Source organism: Gymnodraco acuticeps, unplaced genomic scaffold (assembly GCF_902827175.1).
Source record: "Gymnodraco acuticeps unplaced genomic scaffold, fGymAcu1.1, whole genome shotgun sequence".
In the NCBI taxonomy this organism is placed as follows: Eukaryota; Metazoa; Chordata; class Actinopteri; order Perciformes; family Bathydraconidae; genus Gymnodraco; species Gymnodraco acuticeps.
The window spans coordinates 51,558-77,030 of NW_022990996.1; the positions used below are offsets into that span (position 1 = coordinate 51,558).

General features: G+C 39.8%; 1 protein-coding gene across 5 annotated transcripts in view; it reads left to right on the forward strand.

Moving 5' to 3' along the window:
- ppip5k1b (diphosphoinositol pentakisphosphate kinase 1b) overlaps nucleotides 1–25,473 on the forward strand; it is a 77,978-nt gene that overhangs the window by 24,017 nt on the left and 28,488 nt on the right. For 3 of the 5 annotated variants that reach the window (XM_034235909.1, XM_034235913.1, XM_034235910.1), the window contains exons 6-20: nucleotides 440–594; nucleotides 3,038–3,139; nucleotides 5,342–5,503; nucleotides 9,842–9,963; nucleotides 10,412–10,513; nucleotides 10,687–10,773; nucleotides 11,883–11,958; nucleotides 12,305–12,414; nucleotides 14,837–14,922; nucleotides 15,977–16,102; nucleotides 19,011–19,052; nucleotides 20,683–20,804; nucleotides 21,565–21,747; nucleotides 23,093–23,234; nucleotides 23,898–24,121. In XM_034235909.1, coding sequence (XP_034091800.1) covers nucleotides 440–594; nucleotides 3,038–3,139; nucleotides 5,342–5,503; nucleotides 9,842–9,963; nucleotides 10,412–10,513; nucleotides 10,687–10,773; nucleotides 11,883–11,958; nucleotides 12,305–12,414; nucleotides 14,837–14,922; nucleotides 15,977–16,102; nucleotides 19,011–19,052; nucleotides 20,683–20,804; nucleotides 21,565–21,747; nucleotides 23,093–23,234; nucleotides 23,898–24,121 — 1,841 coding nt within the window. The remainder of the gene's footprint in view (nucleotides 1–439; nucleotides 595–3,037; nucleotides 3,140–5,341; nucleotides 5,504–9,841; nucleotides 9,964–10,411; nucleotides 10,514–10,686; nucleotides 10,774–11,882; nucleotides 11,959–12,304; nucleotides 12,415–14,836; nucleotides 14,923–15,976; nucleotides 16,103–19,010; nucleotides 19,053–20,682; nucleotides 20,805–21,564; nucleotides 21,748–23,092; nucleotides 23,235–23,897; nucleotides 24,122–25,473) is intronic. The other 2 variants (XM_034235911.1, XM_034235912.1) reach the window with 1 other exon arrangement.

A 25,473-nucleotide genomic window follows, 5' to 3' on the forward strand; every position in this document is an offset into this window, starting at 1 on the left:
TCAATAAATATATATTAAATGATCTACCTGTGACATACAACAGCATACAGGACATCAGTTACTTTGCAATATACACATATTTTCAGTTTTTTAAAAACCAAAACAAGAAGTCGAGCTGTCAAAAAAACAATTAGATGTAGCTGAGATGTTGTTTTTGCCTGTTTTTCCTCCTATAAATGTAAAATGCTGCTAAATATTTTAAAGAAGAGTGTTTGAATCTATATTTATGATGATATCTCTAGTAGAATGTTAAATTAAATATAAATAAAGTTTGTCAAAATGCAATGGATTTCTTTTATACATTTATGTGAAAGGCACCTCGGTAAGAATCTACAACCATCAATCTTATTTATGTATTTCCCTTCTTTGAAATGTCCCAGGTACTTTTTGATTAAATGCTTTTACTATGTGTTTAAAACCGAAGTGTCCCCCTGTGCAGAGTGCAACCTGGTGGAAGGGGAGGACCACGTGGAGGTGAACGGGGAAGTGTTCCCTAAACCCTTCGTGGAGAAACCTGTGTGTGCCGAGGACCACAACGTGTACATCTACTACCCATCGTCTGCTGGGGGGGGCAGCCAGAGGCTCTTCAGAAAGGTAAAGCTGGCAAAGACACAGGAGATATTTAGGTCGGCAAAAAGATGCTCTGATCTAGAAATACTGACAAGTTACCTTAACGTCACACTGCTTTTGAACTCTTATTGGCTTATTGTAGAGCTTTTGTAAAGAGTATCCACTGTCCCTACATGTCAATGAGTGTATTTTAATATAACCCTAATCATAATGCTAATTCTCCTAATTGCCTAAGACATCATGTTTTCAGGGTTGTTCAGCATCCTTACATCAAAGTATTTCTCATGAACAAGATATCTCAGGAATGCATGAAAGGACATTTCTTGTAATTTTGCAAAAAAAAGTCCCTTTTTACTTAAGGGTAAACTTATTGGAATGTAATGCTCGGTGGTTAAGGTCTCTTGGACCTCACACAACTCTTTTTTTGGCCAAAAGCAAACAATAAATGCTTATAATGACTATTTCTTACACATGTCTAATGGGATTGAAGGATTAAGTGAAGACATTTTGGGCAGATTTTGATGTAAATTGCCACTTGACTGGTTGGCTGAGGCAACTTGACGAGGCAGTAATTCTAGTTTGGGTTGTTTTATTGCATTATTCAATGAATTACACAAAGGAAACATGGCTGAATAGCTGCTGCAGGGTTAAACCTTCTACAGTTAATAACACAGTGAAACCGAAGGAACATGAGAGACAAATACTACCATCGGGAGGTTGCAGAGGTGAAAAAAAGTTTGGGTAATCTAGGATTTTTCACCTTAAGTGGTTTCTATATCCTGGGGGAAGCATTTATTTGACAGGCTTTGTCTCTGTGTAATATACGTGTGATATAAGTGTAATATGGGGGTAATAACAGTGTAATGTGGGTGTGTTATGGGTATAATACTGTATAGGCAAGGCAAGTTTATTTATAGAGCACCTTTCCGCACAGGGCAACCCAAAGTGCTTTACAAAATAAGACAAAAGACATTTAAGAACAATATACAGATGAAGCACATTATAAAAAGGCATTTTAAAAACAAGCATTTAAAAAGCAAAGATAATAAAGTCAACACAACAGGTATAAAATACATGGATAAAAAGCCATACTGCAGTTAAAATGTGAACAACTCATCCAAATGCAGCGTCAAAAAGAAACGTTTTAATATATTTTTTTATATAATATAGGTCTCATAATATAAGAAATGTTCAATGTATGTTAGTTGGAAAATAAAGGTCATGTTTTGAAAGAAGCCTATATATAAATACATATCATAAAAAAAGAATCAATACATTTTCCCAAATATTTAAACTAGTGCTGTCAAAATTATCGCGTTAACGACGGTAATTAATTTTTTGAATTAATTGCGTTAAAATATTTAACGCATTTAACGCATGTGCAGAATGGCCCGCCCCATACGTGCCACCAGTGGCAGCGCCAGGGTATGGCTGGGGTAGGCTACACCCATACCAAGAAATGGCTTAGCCCCACCATGAAAAATGATGTTAAAGTAAGCAAAATAAAGTCTGCCAACTCGCGCGGAGTAAATTGCACAGACAGCAGTTAGTAAGATTGATTTCAGTAGCCACGGTTTTGAAAACTTTTGTCACGTAGTGATCGTCTTCTCAATAGAACATCTTTGATAACGGCGTGGTGTTGTTGCAGGAAGTCCCGACGGAGAATACTTTTGCTGTAGTACAGGGGTGCACATAACTGGTACGCAGGTTATGTGCGTAATCTGAAATGCGTACCGTCACTTGTGTCACAAAGCGCATTTGCGTACCGACGTACTTGTGAAGCTTTTCCAGAAGGCGGTTAGATCACCGGACGACAGAGTCGGGCTCCGTGTGCACAGACAGGGCTGCTGTTAACGTCGGTCTGTACAACGGAATTGTGCCAAAACTACGCCAACCGGCTTCACTGGAAAACTGCGCTAAAACAGCCGATCACAACGTTCACACTCTGTGGTCACGAAGTACTCCACTAGCCCCCCCCCCTCTGTCGACTTTCCTGAAGTACTCCCCGTTGATAGAAATCAACACGTAATGAATTAAGACCCCACGGTTTGATGATTGATAGGTGTGTGGGTTGTCTTTCATTTTGACAAGCAGAACAATTTTATAATAAACATAGATACTGTATGTTAAATGGATATATCCGCCTTCTTTAATTTATCTTTCCATTCCCACAACAATATACATAAATAAATGGCATATTTTGGACATAGTTCGAATGGTGATTAATCATGATTAATTAATTTTTAAGCTGTGATTAATCTGATTAAACATTTTAATCGTTTGACAGCCCTAATTTATACGTTTCAAACTCAAAGTCTTTATTGTCAATCTTTCCGTTTGTGTGTACAGAGAGATCGAAATACCGTTTCCCACAATCCCAAAGTTTGTTCCCATTGAAGGGTTAAATAAAGTTTTAGTTTCCAACGCCCTTTGAATTGTTCCTCTTTGTCTCTGGCTCGCTCTGTAGATCGGGAGTCGCAGCAGTGTGTATTCTCCAGAAGCCAGCGTACGAAAGACCGGATCCTACATCTACGAGGAGTTCATGCCCACAGATGGAACTGACGTGAAGGTACTGTTCATAATAATAAAGCTTTATTTAAATAGCACTTTTCATACAACACATGGAGCTCAAAGTGCTTCACAAAATGACACATCACAAGTTAAAAATACACAACAAGAAATTCCCCTCAGATTATTTGTTAAGAACTTTAAAAGGTACATGCAGCAAAATATAACATTTGATCAGGTTAATAGACACAATAATACAAATAAAATACATAATGGTTTCTCTCCGACAGATAAGACACAAGACAACTGAGTCGATGCAACAATATCAAATATTAAACCCCATAAAACATGTGAACATATAGGTACAACAGAAATGCAAATAAAAAAGACCAACTTAAAAATAAATATTGCTTTTGAAGCATGTTCGATTAATACAATAAGATAAAATCCTTTAAGACCTATAAAATAAATAAACCAATATAAAGGCAAGGAAAGGCAAGTTTATTTATATAGCACCTTTCAACACAAGGCCATTCAAGGTGCTTTACAAAAATGAAAGACATTCAGACAAAGGCATTTTAAAACAGTCATTAAAAAGAAAAGATAATAAAAGAAACATTAAAAGACTGTCAAAGTTTTCCCCAAAACTAAGAAAATACCCAGTCGTACCTAGTAACCCACTATAAAATAGTCGTATCTTGTATCCTACTATAAAGCTCACAATAGTTTTCGTAAAAATAAGAAAATGTACTCTTTAGTCCTCGAACTATAAGATCCTTTAGTTTTTTCCGAAACTAATAAAACTGGCCTCTAGTTTGACCCACAAACCATTTAAAAGTACTTTAGCTAAGTGTACCTTAGGGCTGTGCGATTATGGCAAAAATCATAATCACGATTATTTGGGTCAATAATTGATATCACGATTATTTTGACGATTATTCATTGACCATTTATTGAACTTTAAAACAAATAATATTTTACCAATAAACAAGATCAACAAATATGTTGGAGCACACTTCCAAAACCATACTAAACATATATTATTAATATGATAAATAAAAATAAATTAGACCAAAATAAATGAAATCAAATATGATGCAGTGCACTGTCACAACCTACTGAAAACTCCTTAACATATAGCCAACATTTTGGTAAAACATATTCAACATATTCCACTCAGTTAAACGTTGAAGGCTGGCCAACCGTCATGGTCCAGAAGTAACAGGAAATAAATGTTGAACTACAATTTAAGACCAAATAAAAATGTTTAGGCCACCATGGCAAATGCTGGTAGGGCTGCTCATTTCATCTCTTAAAGATGTTTTGCAAGAAACACCAGCCTGTTGACATGGTCTGGTTTCAGAGATGAGCGCAGGCAGGTGACAATATCGCCACCTGTACTGAAGACCCTCAGCCACGCCCCGACACAGGGGTGACGCCGGCCAATCACAAAGCTTTTATGCGTTCAAGTGCATTATTCTGGCACAGGAAGATTATGTTACAGGACATTAACGATAAAACAGAATATTGTTGTTCTATTTTTAGACGCATCTCGCGATCGACTGGTTGGGCACCCCTGGGCTAGACCATAGGTCTGTTGTGGTAGCAAAGTAGTCAGCTGAAGCCACATCTCTCTCAACTTCCCCACGGCATTTGTCATATAGTGCAGGCAGCGCAGACCTGCTGAAATAATACCGAGACGGCATCGCGTAACGCTTGTCCAACGTGTTGACAAGTTGCTTAAAGCCCTGGTTGCTAACAGTGCTAACTGGGCAGATATCTTTAGCGATGTGGAATGTAATGGCAAAGTACTTGCAAATAGTGGAAATAGTTGTACCCTTCTTTTTAACGAGTTGCTGCTCTTGTTCTGACATCTTCGCTCGCGCTGAACACTCACAACACATGTCACTCCCACGTGACCGAGTGGGCTTTTAGGGTGGGGTGAAAGCGCACCCAGCAAAATAATCGTATTTTGTCAATTATGCTGTTTTCATAATCGTCGCAAGCCATAATCGTAATCGCTATTAAAATACGATTAATTGCACAGCCCTAGTGTACCTGTGTCTTTCTAAGGTAGGTAAATAATAAAGACTAAAAGAACATTTAAAGTGAGGGGGTTGCTAATAAAAAGCTAATCTAAAAAGATGTGTCTTTAGCTGGTGTTTAAAATGGAGGGGTTACTTGTTTGAATTGATTCATGACCCTTCTGCTTCAACACCCCCTCTGTATGCTTCCCTTCTTCCTGTGTGTTTGAACGTCTCAGGTGTACACAGTGGGTCCAGACTACGCCCATGCGGAGGCCCGGAAATCTCCTGCTCTGGACGGAAAGGTGGAGAGGGACAGCGAGGGCAAGGAGATCCGTTACCCCGTCATGCTGACCGCCATGGAGAAACTGGTGGCTCGCAAAGTCTGCCTGGCCTTCAAGGTAAACTTAAGTTATTTATCAATCTAAAAAACACTAAAACTACAACACCTGGTTGACTATAAAACTATCCAAATTATGTTCAAAGTCGCAAATCAACAATTACTTCATAAAGTCCAGGGACTTTTCACACGGAGAGAAAACGTACACGTTGAGAGGAAACATGATTTTTTTTTTTTTAAACCATCCATACGAACAAATCCCAAACTTATTGCATCATAACAAAAGGTGTTGATTTGTGGAATAACTGTAATGATGAGCTGAAGTTTATCCAAACTATTATTTAGAAACGTTTTTAAGCTTCTGCTTGCCCCTGTTGAACATGACGGAGACTATTTGAGAATGATTTTCTTTTAGTTTTTTTGTACCTTGAACGTTTTTTTGTGTTTTTTTTGCTTTTCTTTGTTATAATTATTATTGTTGTTTGTTTTGTTTCTAAAATGTTCAATAAATGGACTAATATAAACGTATAATACAAGTCATGTAGACTGCAGTGCTTCTCAAAGTGTGGTCCGCGGACACTGGTGGTCCGTGAGCGCCCCCTAGTGGTCCGTGAGTATATTGGTAAAATTTCACATTTGAAATTAATACATTTCAGTTTTCCGCACTCTCGCAGGAATATCTCCGCAATGGAGCGAGGTTAAGTTTCACTTTCGATTGCATGATATAGCCCAGATAAACACCTTCATCACACATGTTGCCACGTGTTTGTACCATTTTCAGGCGATTTGTAATCTGTTCTAGAAAAACGATGTGTTTTTCGATATTTGTTGAGTTAGGTCAGGGGTGGCCAACCAGTCAGAGGTTAAGAGCCACATTTTTTCTATGTTACTGCAAAGAGCCACATCAAACACAGTCACTGATACCGCTTGTTTCCGTTTTTTGTTTTCTGGAGACAAGATTTCAACCACGTCACTGATGCATTTTTGTGGCATTGGGATATATATTTTTTAAATCCTCTGGAGCAGAGAGAGGAGCTGTGGATTATTGATTAATGCATCAGTGTTTCTTAGGGTCAAAAACACTAAACTCACAACTTAAAATGAAAGCGTTTAGTTTATTTAATAAAAGAGCACATGTTCAATGTGAAAAGTGACAGTAGTTATAGATTATTTGCAATTTGGTGCTATATAGCCTATATATTTAAAAATAAAATTATATATATATTTTTTTTAAACACCTTGAATTTCAGGGGGGGGCGCGGGGCTCCGTTGGCGGGGCGCAGCGCCCCTCCAAGACAATGGTAGGGGAAACACTGGATAGTGTTTAATCAACGATAGGTTTTCCCCCCCTCAAAGGTGATTGGTTCACTGCATCGCAGGTATTATTGTGATTGGCTCTTGGGCCACATCAAAAATTATACGCGCTGTCATCCTCTCATACTGACACCACACATACACAACATACATAACACGGGACGAAAGTAACGGAGCGATTTTATCCGAGCCCAAACAACTTTGACCGGCCAAATTACGTCAGAATTATCAGCATTCAATACTTAACAGACCTACTAAATATCAGGTTTAACTGTCAGGAGTAGCTAGTGTTGTCACGATACCAACATTTTGGTTTCGATACCAAGTCAAGAATTGCGATTCCGATTCTTTTTCGATACTTTTCTTAAAAAAAGGGAAACGGTCTTAAATGTAATTATTGTGCTTTATTTCACACCAGAACCATAACCATAACACAAACTTTTAAACAATGAGAACAATAAATAAAATAAATGACAAGAATTCGTATTAAATAAAATTAATAAATGTCTTACAGACAGGCCTCGTGGTGTCCGTAGGCTTGCCCTCACTGTCAGAGATATAGCTAAAATACTTCCAAATTTCGCTTCTGGCGTCTTTTTTGTCAACAAGCCGAGGCGCAGCGGCAGTTGCACTCCCACTTGCAGCCATGCTTCTCGTTTTCTCACATGCTCTGGCAGCTAGCGCGTGCACGAGAGAGGGGAGGCACTTAGAGCGTGCTTGAGAGGGGAGGGACTTAGAACGTGCTTGAGAGGGGCGGGACTGCAGGCACGGCTGCAGTGCAGGGAGTGGAAGCAGAGCGCTGAACACACACGGCTCTTATTAAAACGGCGCTTTCTCACCGGAGTACTTTCCCCCGTCATTCTTAAAGTACCGATACTAATGAAACGGAGGAATCGTAACGTTTTTAACGGCAGGGTGTCGCGGTACCTTTCAAGTATCGGTACACCGTGCAACACTAGTCAGGAGTCAGTGTCTCTCCCCCAAACTCACACATATAAAATTCGATATGAACTGAAGAGCCGCATGAAACTAGGCAAAGAGCCGCATGCGGCTCGAGAGCCGCGGGTTGGCCACCCCTGAGTTAGGTGGTCCGCAAGTGTTATTTTATTGGTTAAGTGGTTCTTGGTATGAAAAAGTTTGAGAAACACTGAGTAGAGCATGTAGTGCAGAATAGTGTGCAGGGAAGCAAATAAAGCAGCTTTGAAATTGCCAGGAAACCTCCAATTATTCCTGAAAACTGCATTATTTATACCCTTTGGTTGTTTACTGTTGTATTGCTTCACAAGCCATTGGTGTTCAGAAGCTCCTCTGGGTTTCTCTTTGTGTGCAGTTATCCACTTGAAGCTGACATAAACATTGCATCACCTTGTGTTTAGCTGCATGAAACACTAAGAGCATGTGCTTTCAGTTTGTTGAATCCAATTTAAAGCAGGGAGAAAATATATTCAAAACACGGACAGTTGCAGACCGATTGAATTGTTTTCCGTTGCTAACTAAATACTCAATTTCCTGGAACATGGGAGCTGCCAGAAGCATTTTTTTCTAAAAGCCTACTGCCATGATAATTATTGCTTTCAAATTGTTCTAACTAACTTTGTACAGTGCTTGAAGCAAGTATTAATCAAAAGGGAGGATTCCTAGTAGTGGCTCTATTACCGCCTACACTACAGCTCGTTACTGATGACTCTGTGTTTTCAGAAAACACACCGGACTCCCACAAACAAATAAAACAACAGCATGAGGCCCAGCAAATCAATAGTTCATAAGTCCTTTGTGTTGTAAGTACAGCTCTTAATATAACAACTTAAGAAATAATGAGCGCACATAGAAAATGTTTCTGTAAACAAAGAAAAGCTTCTAGTAGCATTTAAGAGCCTCATGGACACTAAACTGTTACTAAATAACATTTATACAGTTACAGAAATAAGAGATATTTTATGTTGCTGCAGTTTAAATGCTTAATACTTGCAGATATATAAGGTTACAAAACTGCACCCAAAGGGAAGGTCTAAATATAGATAATATGCCACAACTTAGGCGCCTTATACAAGTGTATTTTCAAGACAAACTTAAGTCAGTGTGCGAGTGTGTGTGAACTTTAGGATGTTAGCCTTTGCAGGCCATTTACATGCACACAAACCTATATAACACAGGAAAGGGAAACTCCAAAACACAGAAAAGAACAGAATGAAGTTTTTACTTTTGCACATATTGGCTTACATTGCTAAATGTACTTTTAATCCTTTTTTTGTGTGACTTTTGAAACACCAAAAAAGCATAATAGGGCCTCTCTTCAAATAAAAACAGTCTACATTGTTTACCTGTGCACATATTGGCTAACTTTGCTATGCATTGTATCAATGTACTTTAAAGTGCAGCTATCATGCTATTTTTAGGCAATAGCATAGGTCTCAGATATATACAAATATATAAAAAACATGTCTATGAAGTGTTTTGCTCAAAATACCAAACAGATCACCCATTCTGCCATGCCTCATATCCCTCTATTTCACTTCCTGTTTCAAAAGTGCTGATTTTGGGTATAAAGCTTTTTTTTTAAAAAGGAGGGGTCTGAGCTCATGCGGGACCCGGCAGCTACCGTCTAAACTAAATACTGCCGTGATGAAACACCATATCATGGATTATCAAGGATTGTCTCTGAAACAGTTTGGAGCTCAAAGGCTTTCTCTCTTGCCGGTTATACCACAAGGTGAGTTCCTTTTTACTTCCTGCTTCTTCACACACATGCTCTCCAGTACAGATTAGCTCTGAGTGTTAGCGATGCTAATGTAAACACCGACCATATTACGTCCAAAACAGTCGGGCATTGTTTCTGATAGCAATGTTTCTGATAGTGCCGTGAGTCCGCCGCCGATATTACATCATATCGGACGCAAATCTGGATCAGCTCCGTTGTAGGCCCGTTGTTAGAGATTTGGGTACGGAGGAAAAGAGAGAGGGTTTTATTTTCTGACGCTGCGTGAGTTCCCCGACACACCGGGGACACATTTATGTATAAAAGACATCAAAAAGTGAATTTTGCATGATAGGTCCCCTTTAAAACATTTTTTTGTGTGTTTTTTAGCAAACGGTGTGTGGGTTCGACCTGCTCAGAGCCAACGGACACTCGTACGTCTGTGACGTTAACGGCTTCAGCTTCGTCAAAAACTCCATGAAGTATTACGACGACTGTGCCAAAGTCCTGGGGTAGGTTTATAACATATATATTTTTTAATTGCATTCTTTACAAACTCATATTTATGTGTTTTTTTTTTTATGTTGACCAGCACTTATAATCGCAGAAACTTCTTCATGGCATGAAACAGAAAACATAAATATAATATAATCACTGACTTTCTTTATCTTTGTAAGCTCGTCGTTGGAAAAGGTATTTCTTTGATTGACTGAAGTTTGTATTATCTTTTTTTGATTATTTTAATGCAATTGTTTGAATACACAATATCCAGTTTAAAAACTCAGAAGCAACTTTTAAGCAGAATATCTTTATAAAACTGATTTGCACACGAGGACGAGGAGCCTGCCGAATGAATGCCATGCTAACTTTTGTTTTGTATTAATTCCTTTCCATTTTTAATATTTACTTAATGTTCTCCAATCTTACATTCTTTACATCTGTTATTCCTTGCCTCACCAGGAACATGGTGATGAGGGAGTTAGCGCCTCAGTTCCACATCCCCTGGTCCATCCCCATGGAGGCTGAAGACATCCCCATCGTCCCCACAACCTCAGGGACCATGTACGTACCTAAGAACAAAGATGTCTGCAGCCTGGAAAAGTCCTGGGAAATATGTTGATATGGGGACTACTACACATATAATACAACATGCGATTAATGCAACATTTATTTTACGCTGATTTAAAGTAGTATGATTATAGTGGACTTTTGTTGAGTTGAGTTGCCTGTTTCAGGATGGAGCTGCGTTGTGTCATCGCCATCATCCGCCATGGAGATCGCACGCCAAAACAAAAGATGAAAATGGAGGTCAGACATCCTCTGTAAGTCTCTTTTAAGTGTTGCTCCAGCATTCAGATGTATCTCCCTCTTTCTGTCAGCATATATTTAAAGTACTGGGTCTATTGTGCGTGTAATTCTTTATTTTCAACATTAAATACGAATATTTTTACTTTAAAGGGGACCTATCAGGCAAAATGCACTTTTTGATGTCTTTTATACATAATATGTGTCCCCGGTGAGTCAGGGAACTCACGCAGCATCAGGAAATAAAACCCTCTCTCTTTTCCTCCGTACCCAAATCTCTAAAAACGGGGGAACAACGGAGCTGATCCAGATTTGCGTCCGATATGACGTAATATCTGAAATGTGGACCCACGGCACCATCAGAAAGTTGCTATCAGAAACAATGCCCGACTGTTTTGGACGTAATGTGGTCGGTGTTTATATTAGCATCGCTAACACTCAGAGCTAACCTGTACTGGAGAGCATGTGTGTGAAGAAGCAGGAAGTAAAAAGGAACTCACCTTGTGGTATAACCGGCAAGAGAGAAAGCCTTTGAGCTCCATACTGTTTCAGATCCTTGATAATCCATGATATGGCGTTTCATCACGGCAGCATTTAGTTTAGACAGTAGCTGCCGGGTCCCGCATGAGCTCAGACCCCTCCATTTTTCTTAAAGCTTTATACCCAAATCAGCACTTTGAAACAGGAAGTGAAATAGAGGGATATGAGGCATGGCTAGAATGGGTGATCTTTGGTATTTTGAGGAAAACACTTCATAGGCATGTTTTTTATATATTTGTATATATCTGAGACCTATGCTATTGCCTAAAAATAGCGTGATAGGTCCACTTTAAGATATTGCATTAGAAGATTAAAATGTAAGAGTCTCAATGGACTCAATATGCATACATAGTTAACTAAGTTATTTATTTTACAGAAGAGCGCAGGTGATAACAAACATGGATTATATGTCAGCATTGAACTGCCTTCTCTCCCTGCTGCATGTACCCTAACCGGTCTCATATTACCCACTTCATTCTTAGAGATTAATCAAATTATCAAATATGTTTTCATTTTTAAGATATTGCCCTGATCTGATGTAACTGCACTTCTTATTCTGCTGTTTTATTCTGCTTGTCTTGCTCAGATTCTTTGATTTGTTTGAGAAGCACGGAAGCTACAAGTCAGGAAAGCTAAAACTGAAGAAACCAAAGCAGCTCCAAGTGAGTGAGATTAATTTTAATCCCTCAGCCTTTCTTTTTCCCACGCTCCCCCTCCTCTGTTGTTCTTTTGGCAGATTGTGACTGAATCCTAACAAGACTAATGAAGGGTTTCAGATGATACGGTTGCTTTTTACTAATTATTATTATGGAGCAGAAACCATTATAGTGTTGTCTAAATATTTATACCAAACCCTGCATTTATCCTGTCATCGTATACATGACAAGTCTTTCTCTTTGGCATTGTTTTCAATCAGGGCGTTAGCAAAGGTTTCAGTGTGTGTTTTAGTCTGATATGTAAACGAATAAAACGATAAGAGCCAGATAAAAGAATAATGTGTGTTTCCAGGAAGTGCTGGATATCGCCCGCCTGCTGCTCGTTGAACTCGTCCAGCACAACGACTGTGAGATCGAGGAGAAGAAATCCAAACTGGAGCAACTCAAGACGGTCCTGGAGATGTGAGTGACGTCTCACATGACACACACACACACACACACACACACACACACACACACACACACACACACACACACACACACACACACACACACAAACAATAGTCATTATCCTCCTGTTTCCTGTCATTCATCACCCACTCTCATCCACCATGTGTAAACACTCCTCAGGGTTCATTCATCTTTCCACACACAGACACACACACACACACACACACACACACACACACCACACACACACACACACACACACACACACAACACACACACACACACATGTTAACCTTGATTCTACCTCCCCCTCTCTTGAGTCCCTAACTCTTTTCTTCCCTTTTCTGTCTCTCTTTTCTCCGGCCCACCCACCCATCCCTCCCTTCTTCCTTCTCTTCAAAAGGAATTCCAGCTTGAATGACATTCAGTACGCACCCTCTCCCTCCTCACTTTAAAGGATGAGGTTTTACCACCCTCCTTTTAATTTAGTCTTCGACTGTGTGTACAAAATGTTATGAATACCTGTTGTTTAATACCTGTGAGAGTAGCCTGAAACGCCTCCATTGGACTCCATTGTTTACTTCCTTAACATAATTGCATCACTATTTAATACTCATGCCTCTATTAGCTAGTGCTTCAACACATTTAGGCTAAGGGGCTGGACATCTTTAAGCGGTTGACCAATCACAACAGAGCATTGTATGTGATAGGCTAAGGGGCGGGACATCCGACCATTCACAACAGAGCTGGCCAGCTAACCAATCAGAGCAGAGATAGGGTGAAAAGAGGTGCTTACAGGCAGTACGAGAACAATAAAGAGCTTTTTGAACATTAAATCATGGAGACATGTCACAGAGAGGCACAAAATACAATTATGAATAGCATTATCGGACCCTTTAAAATTGTATATGAGGCAGCTGGCAGCACATTTGTCTTTATTAGAACAAAAAAGCAATTAAAGCAAATATATCTATGACTATTTTGGAAAGTGATGGGGCAAATCCTGGGACCTTTCAGGTAAATGACTTCTCAATTTACCGAAGGTCAAATTCAAATAACCTTAATGTCTGAAATAAAACATTGAGGTATTTGTTTTATTTGCTAAAACCTTCATAACTAAGCAATACAATAGACCAAAAGTTTGCCTACCAGCCCCACGAGTGTACAAACAGGGTAACAATTAGTTTTATACAAAGTTTGTGCACGATGAAAGATAGTATAAAATATTTTGAAAGGTATTCCTAACGTTTTGTGCGTGTATCATTTTTATTAACACCCATTCATTGTTAGCACAGTCAAATGTCCCTGATGACTTCACTGTGTAATTCAGTGTGCTGTGAGACTTTGTGTGCATGCTGTTCTCACCACAGCGTTAACATTCATACACACATGCAAACCAAACGGGAAATACAACCTCCTTAGCGACGGTAATAATATTATCATCCTGATATAAAAAAAAACACTGTAAAAAGAATAAGTTAAATCATCAAGAAATTCCGGATAATAAGAATTGTATTCATACATTTTTTTAATTTTAATAGAACATTGGATTTAAAACGTACAGACGGTTATACAATATAATCTTTTTATAAATATTTGCATTATAATGAAATAATACATTCATTTTTAATTAGTTAGAAACAATAGGGAAAACCATTTCAAATGTTTTATTACTGTGATTTTCCAGCGGCTGAAGTTAATTAGAAAATCTAGAATGCTTCTCCGGCTAATTATATGTATGAATAGTAATAATTGTGAGTCTGTGTTGTACAGCGATGCAGGAAGCGCCACAAAATGTATATTTTAATTGATGCAAACAAACACTAAGCTTTACCTCACACAGTGAGGGTGTGTGTAAGTGTGAGTCAGCTGTTCAGAGTAATTTATCCTGCTTCAGGGTCACTGCGACTCCTCTCAGAGAACACTGTGCGCTCATTAGTCTGCAGGATGTGCCAAATTCTTCCTAAAGCACAGTGTAAGGGGCAAAGCTCCTGATAATTGATAAGTCTCTGTGTGTGACTTAATTCAGAATAACAGATTTGAAATTGGCTTTGATTTCGACCTTGCAGCATTTTTAAAACAGATTCTCTTTCTCTTTTGTTCTTACACCCACACACTTGAAAAGATGCAATTACACACTTTAATCAAACTGAACAATTTAGCAGATCAAAACAAGTTATCATTAAAACATTTTCTAATACTGTTACTTGATTGTGTGATATTTTCGAAAAAGGTGTTTGCCTTTTTCTGTCTCTCTTGAACTTAAAAAAAAAAGACTTTTGATTTTAGATATTAAACAAAGTTCTTTAAGCTGGGATAAATTCTTCCTGTGTTTTTGTGTGCACTCTTTGTCCGACTTATATGTGTGTATTAACATTTGTTGTGTGTTTGTGTGTTTGTGTGTGTGTGTGTGTGTGTGTGTGTGTGTTGCTAGGTACGGTCATTTCTCAGGTATAAACAGGAAAGTCCAGCTGACATACCTGCGTAACGGACAACCTAAAGCCTCCAGCGAAGAAGAAGGTACACGTGCACACACACACACACACACACACACACACACACACACACACACACACACACACACACACACACACACACACACACACACACACACACACACACACACACACACACACACACACACACACACACACATGATGATATGAATCCCCCAAAAACCTATGAACACATGATATTAAAATGTTATTTTGCTAATTAATGCTTGTCAAAGAAATAAATCATTCAATTTCTAACAAGTAGTTTTCAGATTGGTTAACGTGTCCTGTAACTGTGAAAAAATAAGGAAACAAGTCAAACTATTAAAGCATCCTGGGATGGTAACATCAACGTAAATGGATAAAACAAAACTATTGAAGGGAAACTAAGCAGGAATCTTGTGTTAAAGTAACTCTTACGGTACGTCCACACTGCAGCTTTTCGAAAATCTTGGAGCTGGGCGTGTCTGAAAGCTTGGGGATTTTTTGCGAGCAACGAGACCAACAACCAATCACATGAATCTCCCGCCCCCGACATACAAAGCAAAAAACCCCGGGGATTTTATGCGAGCAATATATATATATATATATAAACTCCCCAAACAGGCGAAAACCTACCAGTTTCACCCACTGTCTCTGCCACCTCCCTCCATGCCTGGTTCCTCCGTGGCTAGCGCTTCTACTGTCAGATTTGCATAAATGGGATTTGATTGGCTGACGCTTCCAGCTCAGCTTCAAAAGTAGAACATTGCTCAACTTTTGAATCCTGAAAATCCTGGAAATCTTCGCTTCGCTCCCCCACAATGCAGTTCGGCGACAAGCGAGGCAAAGTGACGTCATCCCCATTCAAAGTCAATGGGCAGAGAAGCGTTGGAAGCGGTTGAAGATTTGTTTAAAGCTGCAGTGTGGACGTACCGTTAGACTAACACAAGATTCCTGCACACTTTGATGCTGGTTGATGGTAACCTGGATGTTTTGTGTTTGTCCTTTACAGCCGTCCAACAAATGCAAATATTTTGAAGTTGCTTAAAGTATATTTTTTATAGGGATATCAATAACTTTACTTTGTTGTATTTCAGACTCTAAGAAGGACGGCCCCTCTCTGCTGCTGGTGCTGAAGTGGGGGGGCGAGCTGACGCCTGCAGGCCGGGTTCAGGCTGAGGAGCTGGGCAGAGCTTTCCGCTGCATGTACCCTGGAGGTCAAGGTACCCACTGCACTCACATTACCTAAAATATGAACTTATAAATCCTTCTGCCGTTGCTGTGATTATTTCTTTCTTCCATAGTGTAAAATGCTTATCCTCGTACAATTTGGCTACTATGAAAAGAAACGGCTTCAAACTACAAATCAATACAAAAACATGTTATAGAAAACACTCCAGTATTTGATTGTCATCTGAACTATTTAGGAACTTCCTACATACTTTCTAATTTTCTAAAATCGATTAAATTCCCTGACTTTCTATTGTGTGTAATCCACCTTTCAAACTTCCATGAGATGGGAACAAATTGAGAGTTTTTTGAACACTTGCACACAAAGAAAGCAATCACGTACCTACTGAAAAAACACACACACACACACACACACACACACACACACACACACACACACACACACACACACACACACACACACACACACACACACACACACACACACACACACACACACACACAGACACACAGACACACACACACACACACACACACACACACAAGGGCTGAAAATTGCAAAGCCTGCACACCAATCAGAAGTGCTGTGCTCCACATGTACCAGCCATTGTTAACCATCAGAAGTGGCCCATGATAGAAGGTGATAGACAGATTGATCCAATCACCTGCCAAGTATTTTTGAAAGTGCCTGACCTTTCCAAATGGCTTCCAATGGAGCTTTAGATGGTTTGGTGAAACCATCTGAGTCCGGTTAGTAATGCTCCATCACATGTTTCTATTACAGGGTGAATCTTAAACTGAAGCTTGACTTTAAAGCAACCCAACGGAAGTTTCATGTAAGTTCTTTCACTCGTAGCCCGGGCTGTGGGGGTGCTAGAGACGGGAGCACGTTGATACGACCTTCCTAGCCGGAGTTATGGCCGCATTTTACAGTAAACTTCCGTTGGGTCGCTTAAAAACAAATATCGCAAATCGAATCGCAATATCTGTCAGAAAAATCGCAATTAGATTATTTCCCCTAATCGTGCAACACACACACACACACACACACACACACACACACACACACACACACACACACACACACACACACACACACGGCAACAATTGACATTCAGAAATGCACACACATTACGTCAGTTGAAATGATAATCAGAAAGCACAGCCTGTCCTCCCATGTGTACCTTTGCTCGTAAAAGTTTAATTTTAGCCGTTCTTTTCAGTTGTGGAAAGCACCATCGTATACAGAACAATGTTAACACTGCGTAGCTGACATACAGCCTATCAGAGAGGCTCGAGGTGGAGGTCATTTTGGAGTCAGCGGGACACATGTTCCCACTTAGTGCAGGGTCTTTATTTGGACTGTATTCGTTCAGTAATTGCAAAGATTTTTAGACATGTTGCAAAATTGTAATGCATTTTTGACGAGACCAACGATATTGGGCATTGAAGCCCGTCTTTTTTATTGATGCCAATAAGATCAAGCACAAATAAATACCTGAGATGAAATAAAACTCAGTTGGCACAGATCTGATTCAATAGTCTTTCAATAGAAATCTGATATGGACAAAAGAAGAATATCTTTCAATGATGATAACAGCCTCTTTAATACTCTTTTCTTTAAGCCCTTTTCTCAGCCTATTGAACGTTGTGAAAGCACCACATTAGAATGAGTCAGCACTTTATTTGGACTGTACATGTGAAGCAATAAATAAGGGAATTTCCCGTCAGTCAGTGGTTTCTCTGTGTGTGTGTGTGTGTGTGTGTGGCCAAGCATTACTATACTTGTGGGGCCCTAAATCTGTTTACACAGTCACGTGTGGGGACTCGCCTCCCTTATGGGGACATAATGGAGGTCCCCATGAGGGGAATCATTCATTTTAGGGTGAAGTCTTGGTTAGGTTTAGGATTAGGTTAAGGGTAAGGTTAAGGGTTAGGCATGTGTTGGTTATGGTTAAGGTTAGGATAAGTCTCCAGGAAATGCATGTAAGTCAATGTAATGTCCCCTGAAGTGATGTATACATAGTGTGTGTGTGTGTGTGTTCAAATAGAAGACAAAAACAAAAATCTAAGCAGTGATATCTTTAGAGTTAAATTAAGCTGATTACAAAGCAATAACTCATTCTAATCTTAATGCACTTCTACAAGGTAAACATATAGAGATAACTGTGTCTTTATATCAGGAACTGATAATACTGCCATCTATATTTTATTTACAGTATTTACATCACAGTGTCATTGTAGGATAATATATCAAAGATATAACGCTGAACAAAAGGACTCAAGCTGACATGTATGTGCAACATGCTGTCCACACCCTGGTGATGTTGGGTGTTGTGCATCATGACACACAAATACAGCGCTGCTTTTCCTCAATGGAAAGATGAAGGGTGGAGTTTCTCTTTCATTCTGTAAAAGAGTCAACACACCTGTAACCCTGAGTGAAATACAAGGCGGACAAACCAGCTCCTTACATAAAGCTTTCTTACTCTCGATCACTTTAATAATTCCTTATATTTATTATAGCGCTTTTACAGAGCTCAAAGCGCTTTACAAATACACATTACACACATGTAACAGTCATGTGCTGTGGACAATGCCCACAGGAGCGGGTTTCGAACTGGAGTTCCCCAACGCCCCCTTGATCTGATGATCAACGCACACTGCGCCACTCCGCCGTCACTTTGTAACAGAGCAACACCTCTCTGCCATTTAGATGTTGAACCTTCTTTCCCTCAGACTCTTTGTTTTATTGTGCATGCAAACAACATCTAAACTGCACAGAAAAACAGCCTGAAGCACAATTGAAATGAGATGAAATGGTATGCAGCCTTTTCTCATCTCAGCCACTGTTTTTATACTTTCTTTTTCCACCACAAGTTGTGTCTATTAACTCTGCTCTTCTCTTCTTACCTGTTGTTGCTCTGTGTAAACTACCAGCCGGTAACCGGTCCCTTGGCTGTGAGTCCCCTATTGAGTTTGGTAAGAGAGAGGTTTCCTGGACATCACCGCTGTTCCACGCCTTTCTCATCCTGAGCGTTCGTCCCACTGATCTCGCCTTAATCTCATCATGATTTAGATTCATTTCACCCTGCGGCTCGTGCTGTTTGTCCTCCATTGAGAGTGCTGTGGGTTGTGTGTCGTGTGTGAGATGATCCTCTGCAGCAACACAGACATATACAGGCCCCAAAAGTGACTGCTAACGCGGATCATCTCACACTAATCCTACTGAATTTGTCTTTTCATGAGTTCTTGGATATGTTGTTTTTTGCTTGATGAAAGCCAGCTCAACCTGGATTAGATACTAGAAAAGGGGTAAGTCCCCATCAGATATTTTAATGTGAAACAAGGCATGATAACCCAAGGAAGCTTTGGATATAACACCAGGCTGCACACTAAAGAAAAATGCATGAAGCATCAGTGTGGTTTGATCTTAGTATGCATCCACTTCCTTCAGGTACATTCATTTAAGTACACTGAACAAAAATATAAACGCAACACTTTTGTTTTTGCTCCCATTTTTCATGAGATGAACTCAAAGATCTAAAACATTTTCTATATACACAAAATAACCATTTCTCTCAAATATTGTTCACAAATCTGAAAAAATCTGTGATAGTGAGCACTTCTCCTTTGCCGAGATAATCCATCCCACCTCACAGGTGTGGCATATCAAGATGCTGATTAGACAGCATGATTATTGCACAGGTGTGCCTTAGGCTGGCCACAATAAAAGGCCACTCTGAAACGTGCTTTTTGCTTTATTGGGGGGGTCTGGGGGGGTCCGAAAACCAGTCAGTATCTGGTGTGAGGGGTAGGGTTAGGGTAATGTTGTGAATCGAGTGGCTCATGGTGGTGGTGGGGTTATGGTATGGGCAGGCGTATGTTATGGACGACGAACACAGGCCACTCGATTCACAACATTACCCTAACCCTAACTCTAACCCTACCCCTCACACCAGATACTGACTGGTTTTCGGACCCCCCCAGACCCCCCCAATAAAGCAAAACTGCACGTTTCAGAGTGGCCTTTTATTGTGGCCAGCCTAAAGCACACCTGTGCAATAATCATGCTGTCTAATTTTCTAATTGTCAGATTTTTTCAGATTTGTGAACAATATTTGAGAGAAATGGTTATTTTGTGTATATAGAAAATGTTTTAGATCTTTGAGTTCATCTCATGAAAAATGGGAGCAAAAACAAAAGTGTTGCATTTATATTTTTGTTCAGTGTATATTTAACATGTCACAATACTTACTGTCCCTCTTCAAGTATCTCTCTAAAGTACATCATCTTCATGGGAGCTGCCTTCAGTAATTTTTGGGGGTTAACTCAACATCTGTTCACTTCACTTTCACTACAATTTATATTTAGCTTAATCAGACAATTTCTGTTCACATTAAAGTGAAGTGAGCCATGTCAAAAGCTTACAAAGCAATGCATTTGAACTGCACAGGTGCACTGTGTCCCTTTAAAAAAAAAAAAAAATGTAAATCCTTAGTACTTTTGGGTTCACTCAACTCTTCTCCTCCGACTACTTCCCTGCCTCAGCTATCTCTTGATTGGGACAGTTAGCTCGTTATAAAGCTCCTCTCTGAACGTTATCTTCCAGGTGACTATGCAGGGTTTCCAGGCTGCGGCCTCCTGCGTCTGCACAGCACGTACCGCCACGACCTGAAGATCTACGCCTCAGACGAAGGCCGGGTGCAGATGACCGCCGCTGCTTTCGCAAAGGTAAAAAGACTTTATCCTGTGCATACTGTAACTAATGATACACTTACTGGGGAAACTCTGAAAGGGACACAGTATATCTTTGGATGCTTGTGATCCATTGTTTCTGCCTTATTACAGTGAAGACATCATTGAAGAAATATTTAATGTGTAGTCTGGTGGACACACAACGTCAGAGTTGGAATTATCATTTTGTAACTATTATATTATTTTCTGGATTGATTTTTAGTTTGGTTTATTTTGTCTATACAATGCCTGTAAAGTTTGTTTGTGTTTTCAAAAGATATTGTGTTGATATAAGACAACAAAAATATAGAACATATTTTCATTGCAAATTAAAACAAGCAAATTATTCCACTTTAGATTAACTTTAGTATATATAATCACTTATAATAATTCATTTTATGTTGATGAACTCTTATATATGTTAATGTCCCTCTCTAACCCTAACCCTAGAAAAAATAAAGTGTTACATAAGAAGCTGTGCAGAATGAAAAATAACTATATTGAAAATAAAATGTTGTTAAGCTTTAAAAAAACCCTGTAAATTCACTAAATGAAAACAGGCTTTTGTCTGTAAATAAGACGTAACATTTTAGAAAGCTGCAGATATACAATAAGAAAGGTTTAAAGTTATTTTACAGAAAGTAATGGACCCTCATTCTGCTTGACTGTAACTTTAACATGTATCTCATTTTCTCAAAGGAAATGGATTAAATAGAAAGTCCACACATTACTCACCACTTCTCTGGTCTCCCTTCAGGGTCTGCTGGCTCTGGAAGGAGAGTTGACTCCCATCCTGGTCCAGATGGTGAAAAGCGCCAACATGAACGGTCTGCTGGACAGCGACAGCGACTCTCTGACGGACTGCCAACAGAAAGTGAAGGCCCGACTGCACGAGATCATGCAGAGGAGCCAGGAGTTCACAGAGGACGACTATCTGAAGGTTTGTGGCTGAGAGGGGGAAGAGGAAATATAAAACATGTTTTATTTGATAAGGTAAATACTTCAATGTTCCCCAGGAAGCTCAGTTTAAACTTTGTGAAGTGGTAATTATTCCAAGAAATGTCAATCTCATTGTAATTTACTTCCTATATGATGTTGGGATGAGATTAAAGCCAGAGGAATAATACATCCAGAAAGTGTCAAGGCAGTAAATGTTATCTGCCTTTGGTATACAGGGTTCCTACGGTCATTAAAAACCTGGAAAAGTCATGGAAATTCAAAATGCAAATTCCAGGCCCTGGAAAAGTCATGGAAAACAATATTTTTGGAAAAGTCATGGAAATGTAACTAAAGTTGCATCAAATATAATTTATATTTGTATCTAATCACAGACATAGTAATACTATAATGATAATACATACTGTATGGTATAGTAATGAAACGTAAAATGGCATTTAACTGTCGAGGTGTTTTGCTGGTGAGAGATTTAAGTTGCTTTAGCGTGTAGAAGCTAGTAAGCCTACTATTTGATTTGTTTTAGGTAGGCACGACATGTTTCATATGCAGACCTTATTTTCCAGCTTACCATGTTAAAATAAAAATGTTTCAGTGGTACGATACGATATACTTTATTGTCCCCGTAAGGACATTTGTTCTGGACTCCGTCCTGCAGTTCAGCATACATGCATATACAAACATAGTGGACATTAAGAGACATACACATATCATCAGTCATACACCGTTTGAACAAACACAATACACAGACGCACATACTGACAATGGCGACCTATTGCACTACCCTCATGGCCAACATTTAAAAAGTACATTTCATTACATTTGACTACATTTCATTTCATGTGAATGTTAAGAAGCTTAATGGACATAAGTAGGAATGAGTGCACATAGCGGTTCAGCCTGCTCTTGGGAACTCTGAATCTTCTACCAGAAGGTAGGAGCTGGTATTATTGGTGGAGTATGTGGGTGGGATCAGACACCATTTGTTTTGCCTGTCTGATAATGGACTGCTCGTATATGTAATATGTTTGGTCATGGAAAATGAGGTAAAGGTCATGGAAAAGTAATTGGTGAAAAAGTGTATGAACCCTGGGTATAATAAAGTCTTTCTACTTCTTATCTAGCTCCTATTGTTCTTCCTCTTTTACTACAGCAGGGTAGAAGTGACGTCTCTCAGACATAATAAAAGTAATATTATTTCTGATGGCAAACATTAATACAGAAGCTGACGTTTCAAACTACATGTGCTAAAGGTTTCAAAGTATTTTTGTCTGCCTGTATTCAACAGTATAATGTGATGTTAACATCTTGTCTGTTTCCCTGTGTACTAGTTGGCCCCGACTAGCAGCCCGTCGCTGGTGAACTCGATGAAGATCATACAGAATCCGGTCAAAACCTGTGACAAAGTGTACGCCCTCATCCAGAGCCTCAACTCACAGATCCGCAAAAGACTGGAAGACCCCAAGTCTGCAGGTAGGGTGAACCTGCCTTACCTTCATACAGAAGAAAAGTATTCAGCTGCATTTAGAGAAACGATTATCAAAATGTTCTTTAAAGCCAAAATCTGTGGTTTAGTCAAGGCAGGGCACATCTATTTTTAAAGCACATATCCTAACCAAAAGGCTTTACATAACATTACATTATATTTCATTTAGCTGATGCTTTTATCCAAACAACTAGTACCATTTTTATATTTGTATGCCAAGGTTCAGTTGAAACCGGTTTTAAGTCTGCGATGGAAGATGTGTAGACTTTTAATTTGATATCAACCCAGAGCTTTTTCCACCATTTTGAACCCGTGATAGGCATATTACATATGAAGAAAATGAAACGTATGATAGAAACAAAGCAAACCAACAAATATAATTTAAAAGAAAATGAATTAACAGGTAGTTCTTTAGCCTGAAATTCAAAGTAGCCTTATCCAAAATCTTAGCGCTTCTTATAATTTGTTCCGCAGTTGAGCAGCGTATTAGCTCAAGGCAGCTTTACCAGTTTAGTTGATGTGCTTTTCTCTGCATGAATCAGGCAGAAGCTGGAAATGTGTGCAGGCTGTGAATATCAAGTAAACATTGCCAGACATTTACCTGTCTAACAGGGAAACATGGCTCACTCCTGCTGTGCTTCTTGTCTCAGACCTGCAGCTGTACCACAGTGAGACGCTGGAGCTGATGCTGCAGCGCTGGTCCAAACTGGAGAGAGACTTCAGAATGAAGAACGGCCGCTACGATATCAGTAAGATCCCCGACATCTACGACTGCATCAAATACGACTCGCAGCACAACGCCTCGCTGGGACTGGAGGACACGCTGGAGCTGTTCAGGCTGTCCCGCGCCCTGGCAGACATCGTCATCCCTCAGGTTAATGAAGACCAAACTCAGCTCTGTAGCTCTCCTCAAGGTCTCTCAGGCCATTTCATTACATCTAGCTGGTGCTTTTATCCTAAGCAATTTAGGATTAGGCAATCATCAATGAGGAAACAAACTCAAAATGGCAAGAATCATGTAATTAGCTCCAAATAAGACAAACGATTTCAAGTGCTACAATCAAAAATGTGTTTGTTTTTTTCCTTATTATCAATAACGAGCTAGATCCTCCATTTTGGAGACAAAGAGCAAACCGGTGTCTTCCACTGTCTTCTCCTACAGTAGCTCATGAGGACCAAACTCTGTCCCAAAGCTCTCATGTTTTTTCATTACCTGTAGACTAGGGCTGCACAATTTGGGGAAATAATCTTATTGCGATTTTTCTGACAGATATTGCGATTCAATTTGCGATATTTGTTTTTAAGCGACCCAACGGAAGTTTATTGTAAAATGCAGCCATATCTCCGGCTAGGAAGGTCGTATCAACATGCTCCCGTCTCTAGCAGCCCGAGCTACGAGTGAAAGAATTAAACTTACATGAAACTTCCGTTGGGTTGCTTTAAAGGTCCCATGTCATGCTTTTCCGGTTATTACCCGTCCCCTTGTGTGTTATGAAGGTTTTTATGCATGTAAACGGTCTGCAGAGTCAAAACCCTCAAGGTACACCCTGTAGCGAGTAAAACTAACACAGAAAATACCTCCCCAAAACGCCTCGTTGAAGATACGTCATTGTCCATTGTTTACTTCCTGGGTATTGTGACGTAGGATGGCCAGTAGCCGCGCCCAGAGCTATGACGCGATACGGTCATGCGTTACCCAGAACCAAATGGACCAATCCGTGGAGCCGTTACGTCCGCGGAGCCGTTACGTTAAGCCCCCGCTGATTGGTCCAAATTGACCAATCCACGGACTTCTTCACACACACACTCAGTGCAGGCAGCTCTGCTGATTTCTCCTCCCTCGCTGCAGGCTGATAACAGACAGTTGGGATCGTGGCGAAATTCTCTCTGCAGACCCATTCTCTCTGCAGACCCATTCTCTCTGCAGACCCATTCTCTCTGCAGACCCATTCTCACTGCAGACCCATTCTCTCTGCAGACCCATTCTCTCTGCAGACCCATTCTCTCTGCGTTTATCAACCCTTTTCTTACTCAATATCAAGCCACACTTATTGTTTTTACTTCGGCTGTGACTTTGTGTGTGCTCAGGATGAGTTTGGCTGTGTTTCGATGTGTATCGCTAAACAAGGAAACCACACCTCCACGGCAGGGAGGGTGGGGCTGGAGCTATTGGAGCTATTGGAGCTACAACGAGCCGTTAAAGGCAGAGAGTGAAATTCAGTGAAT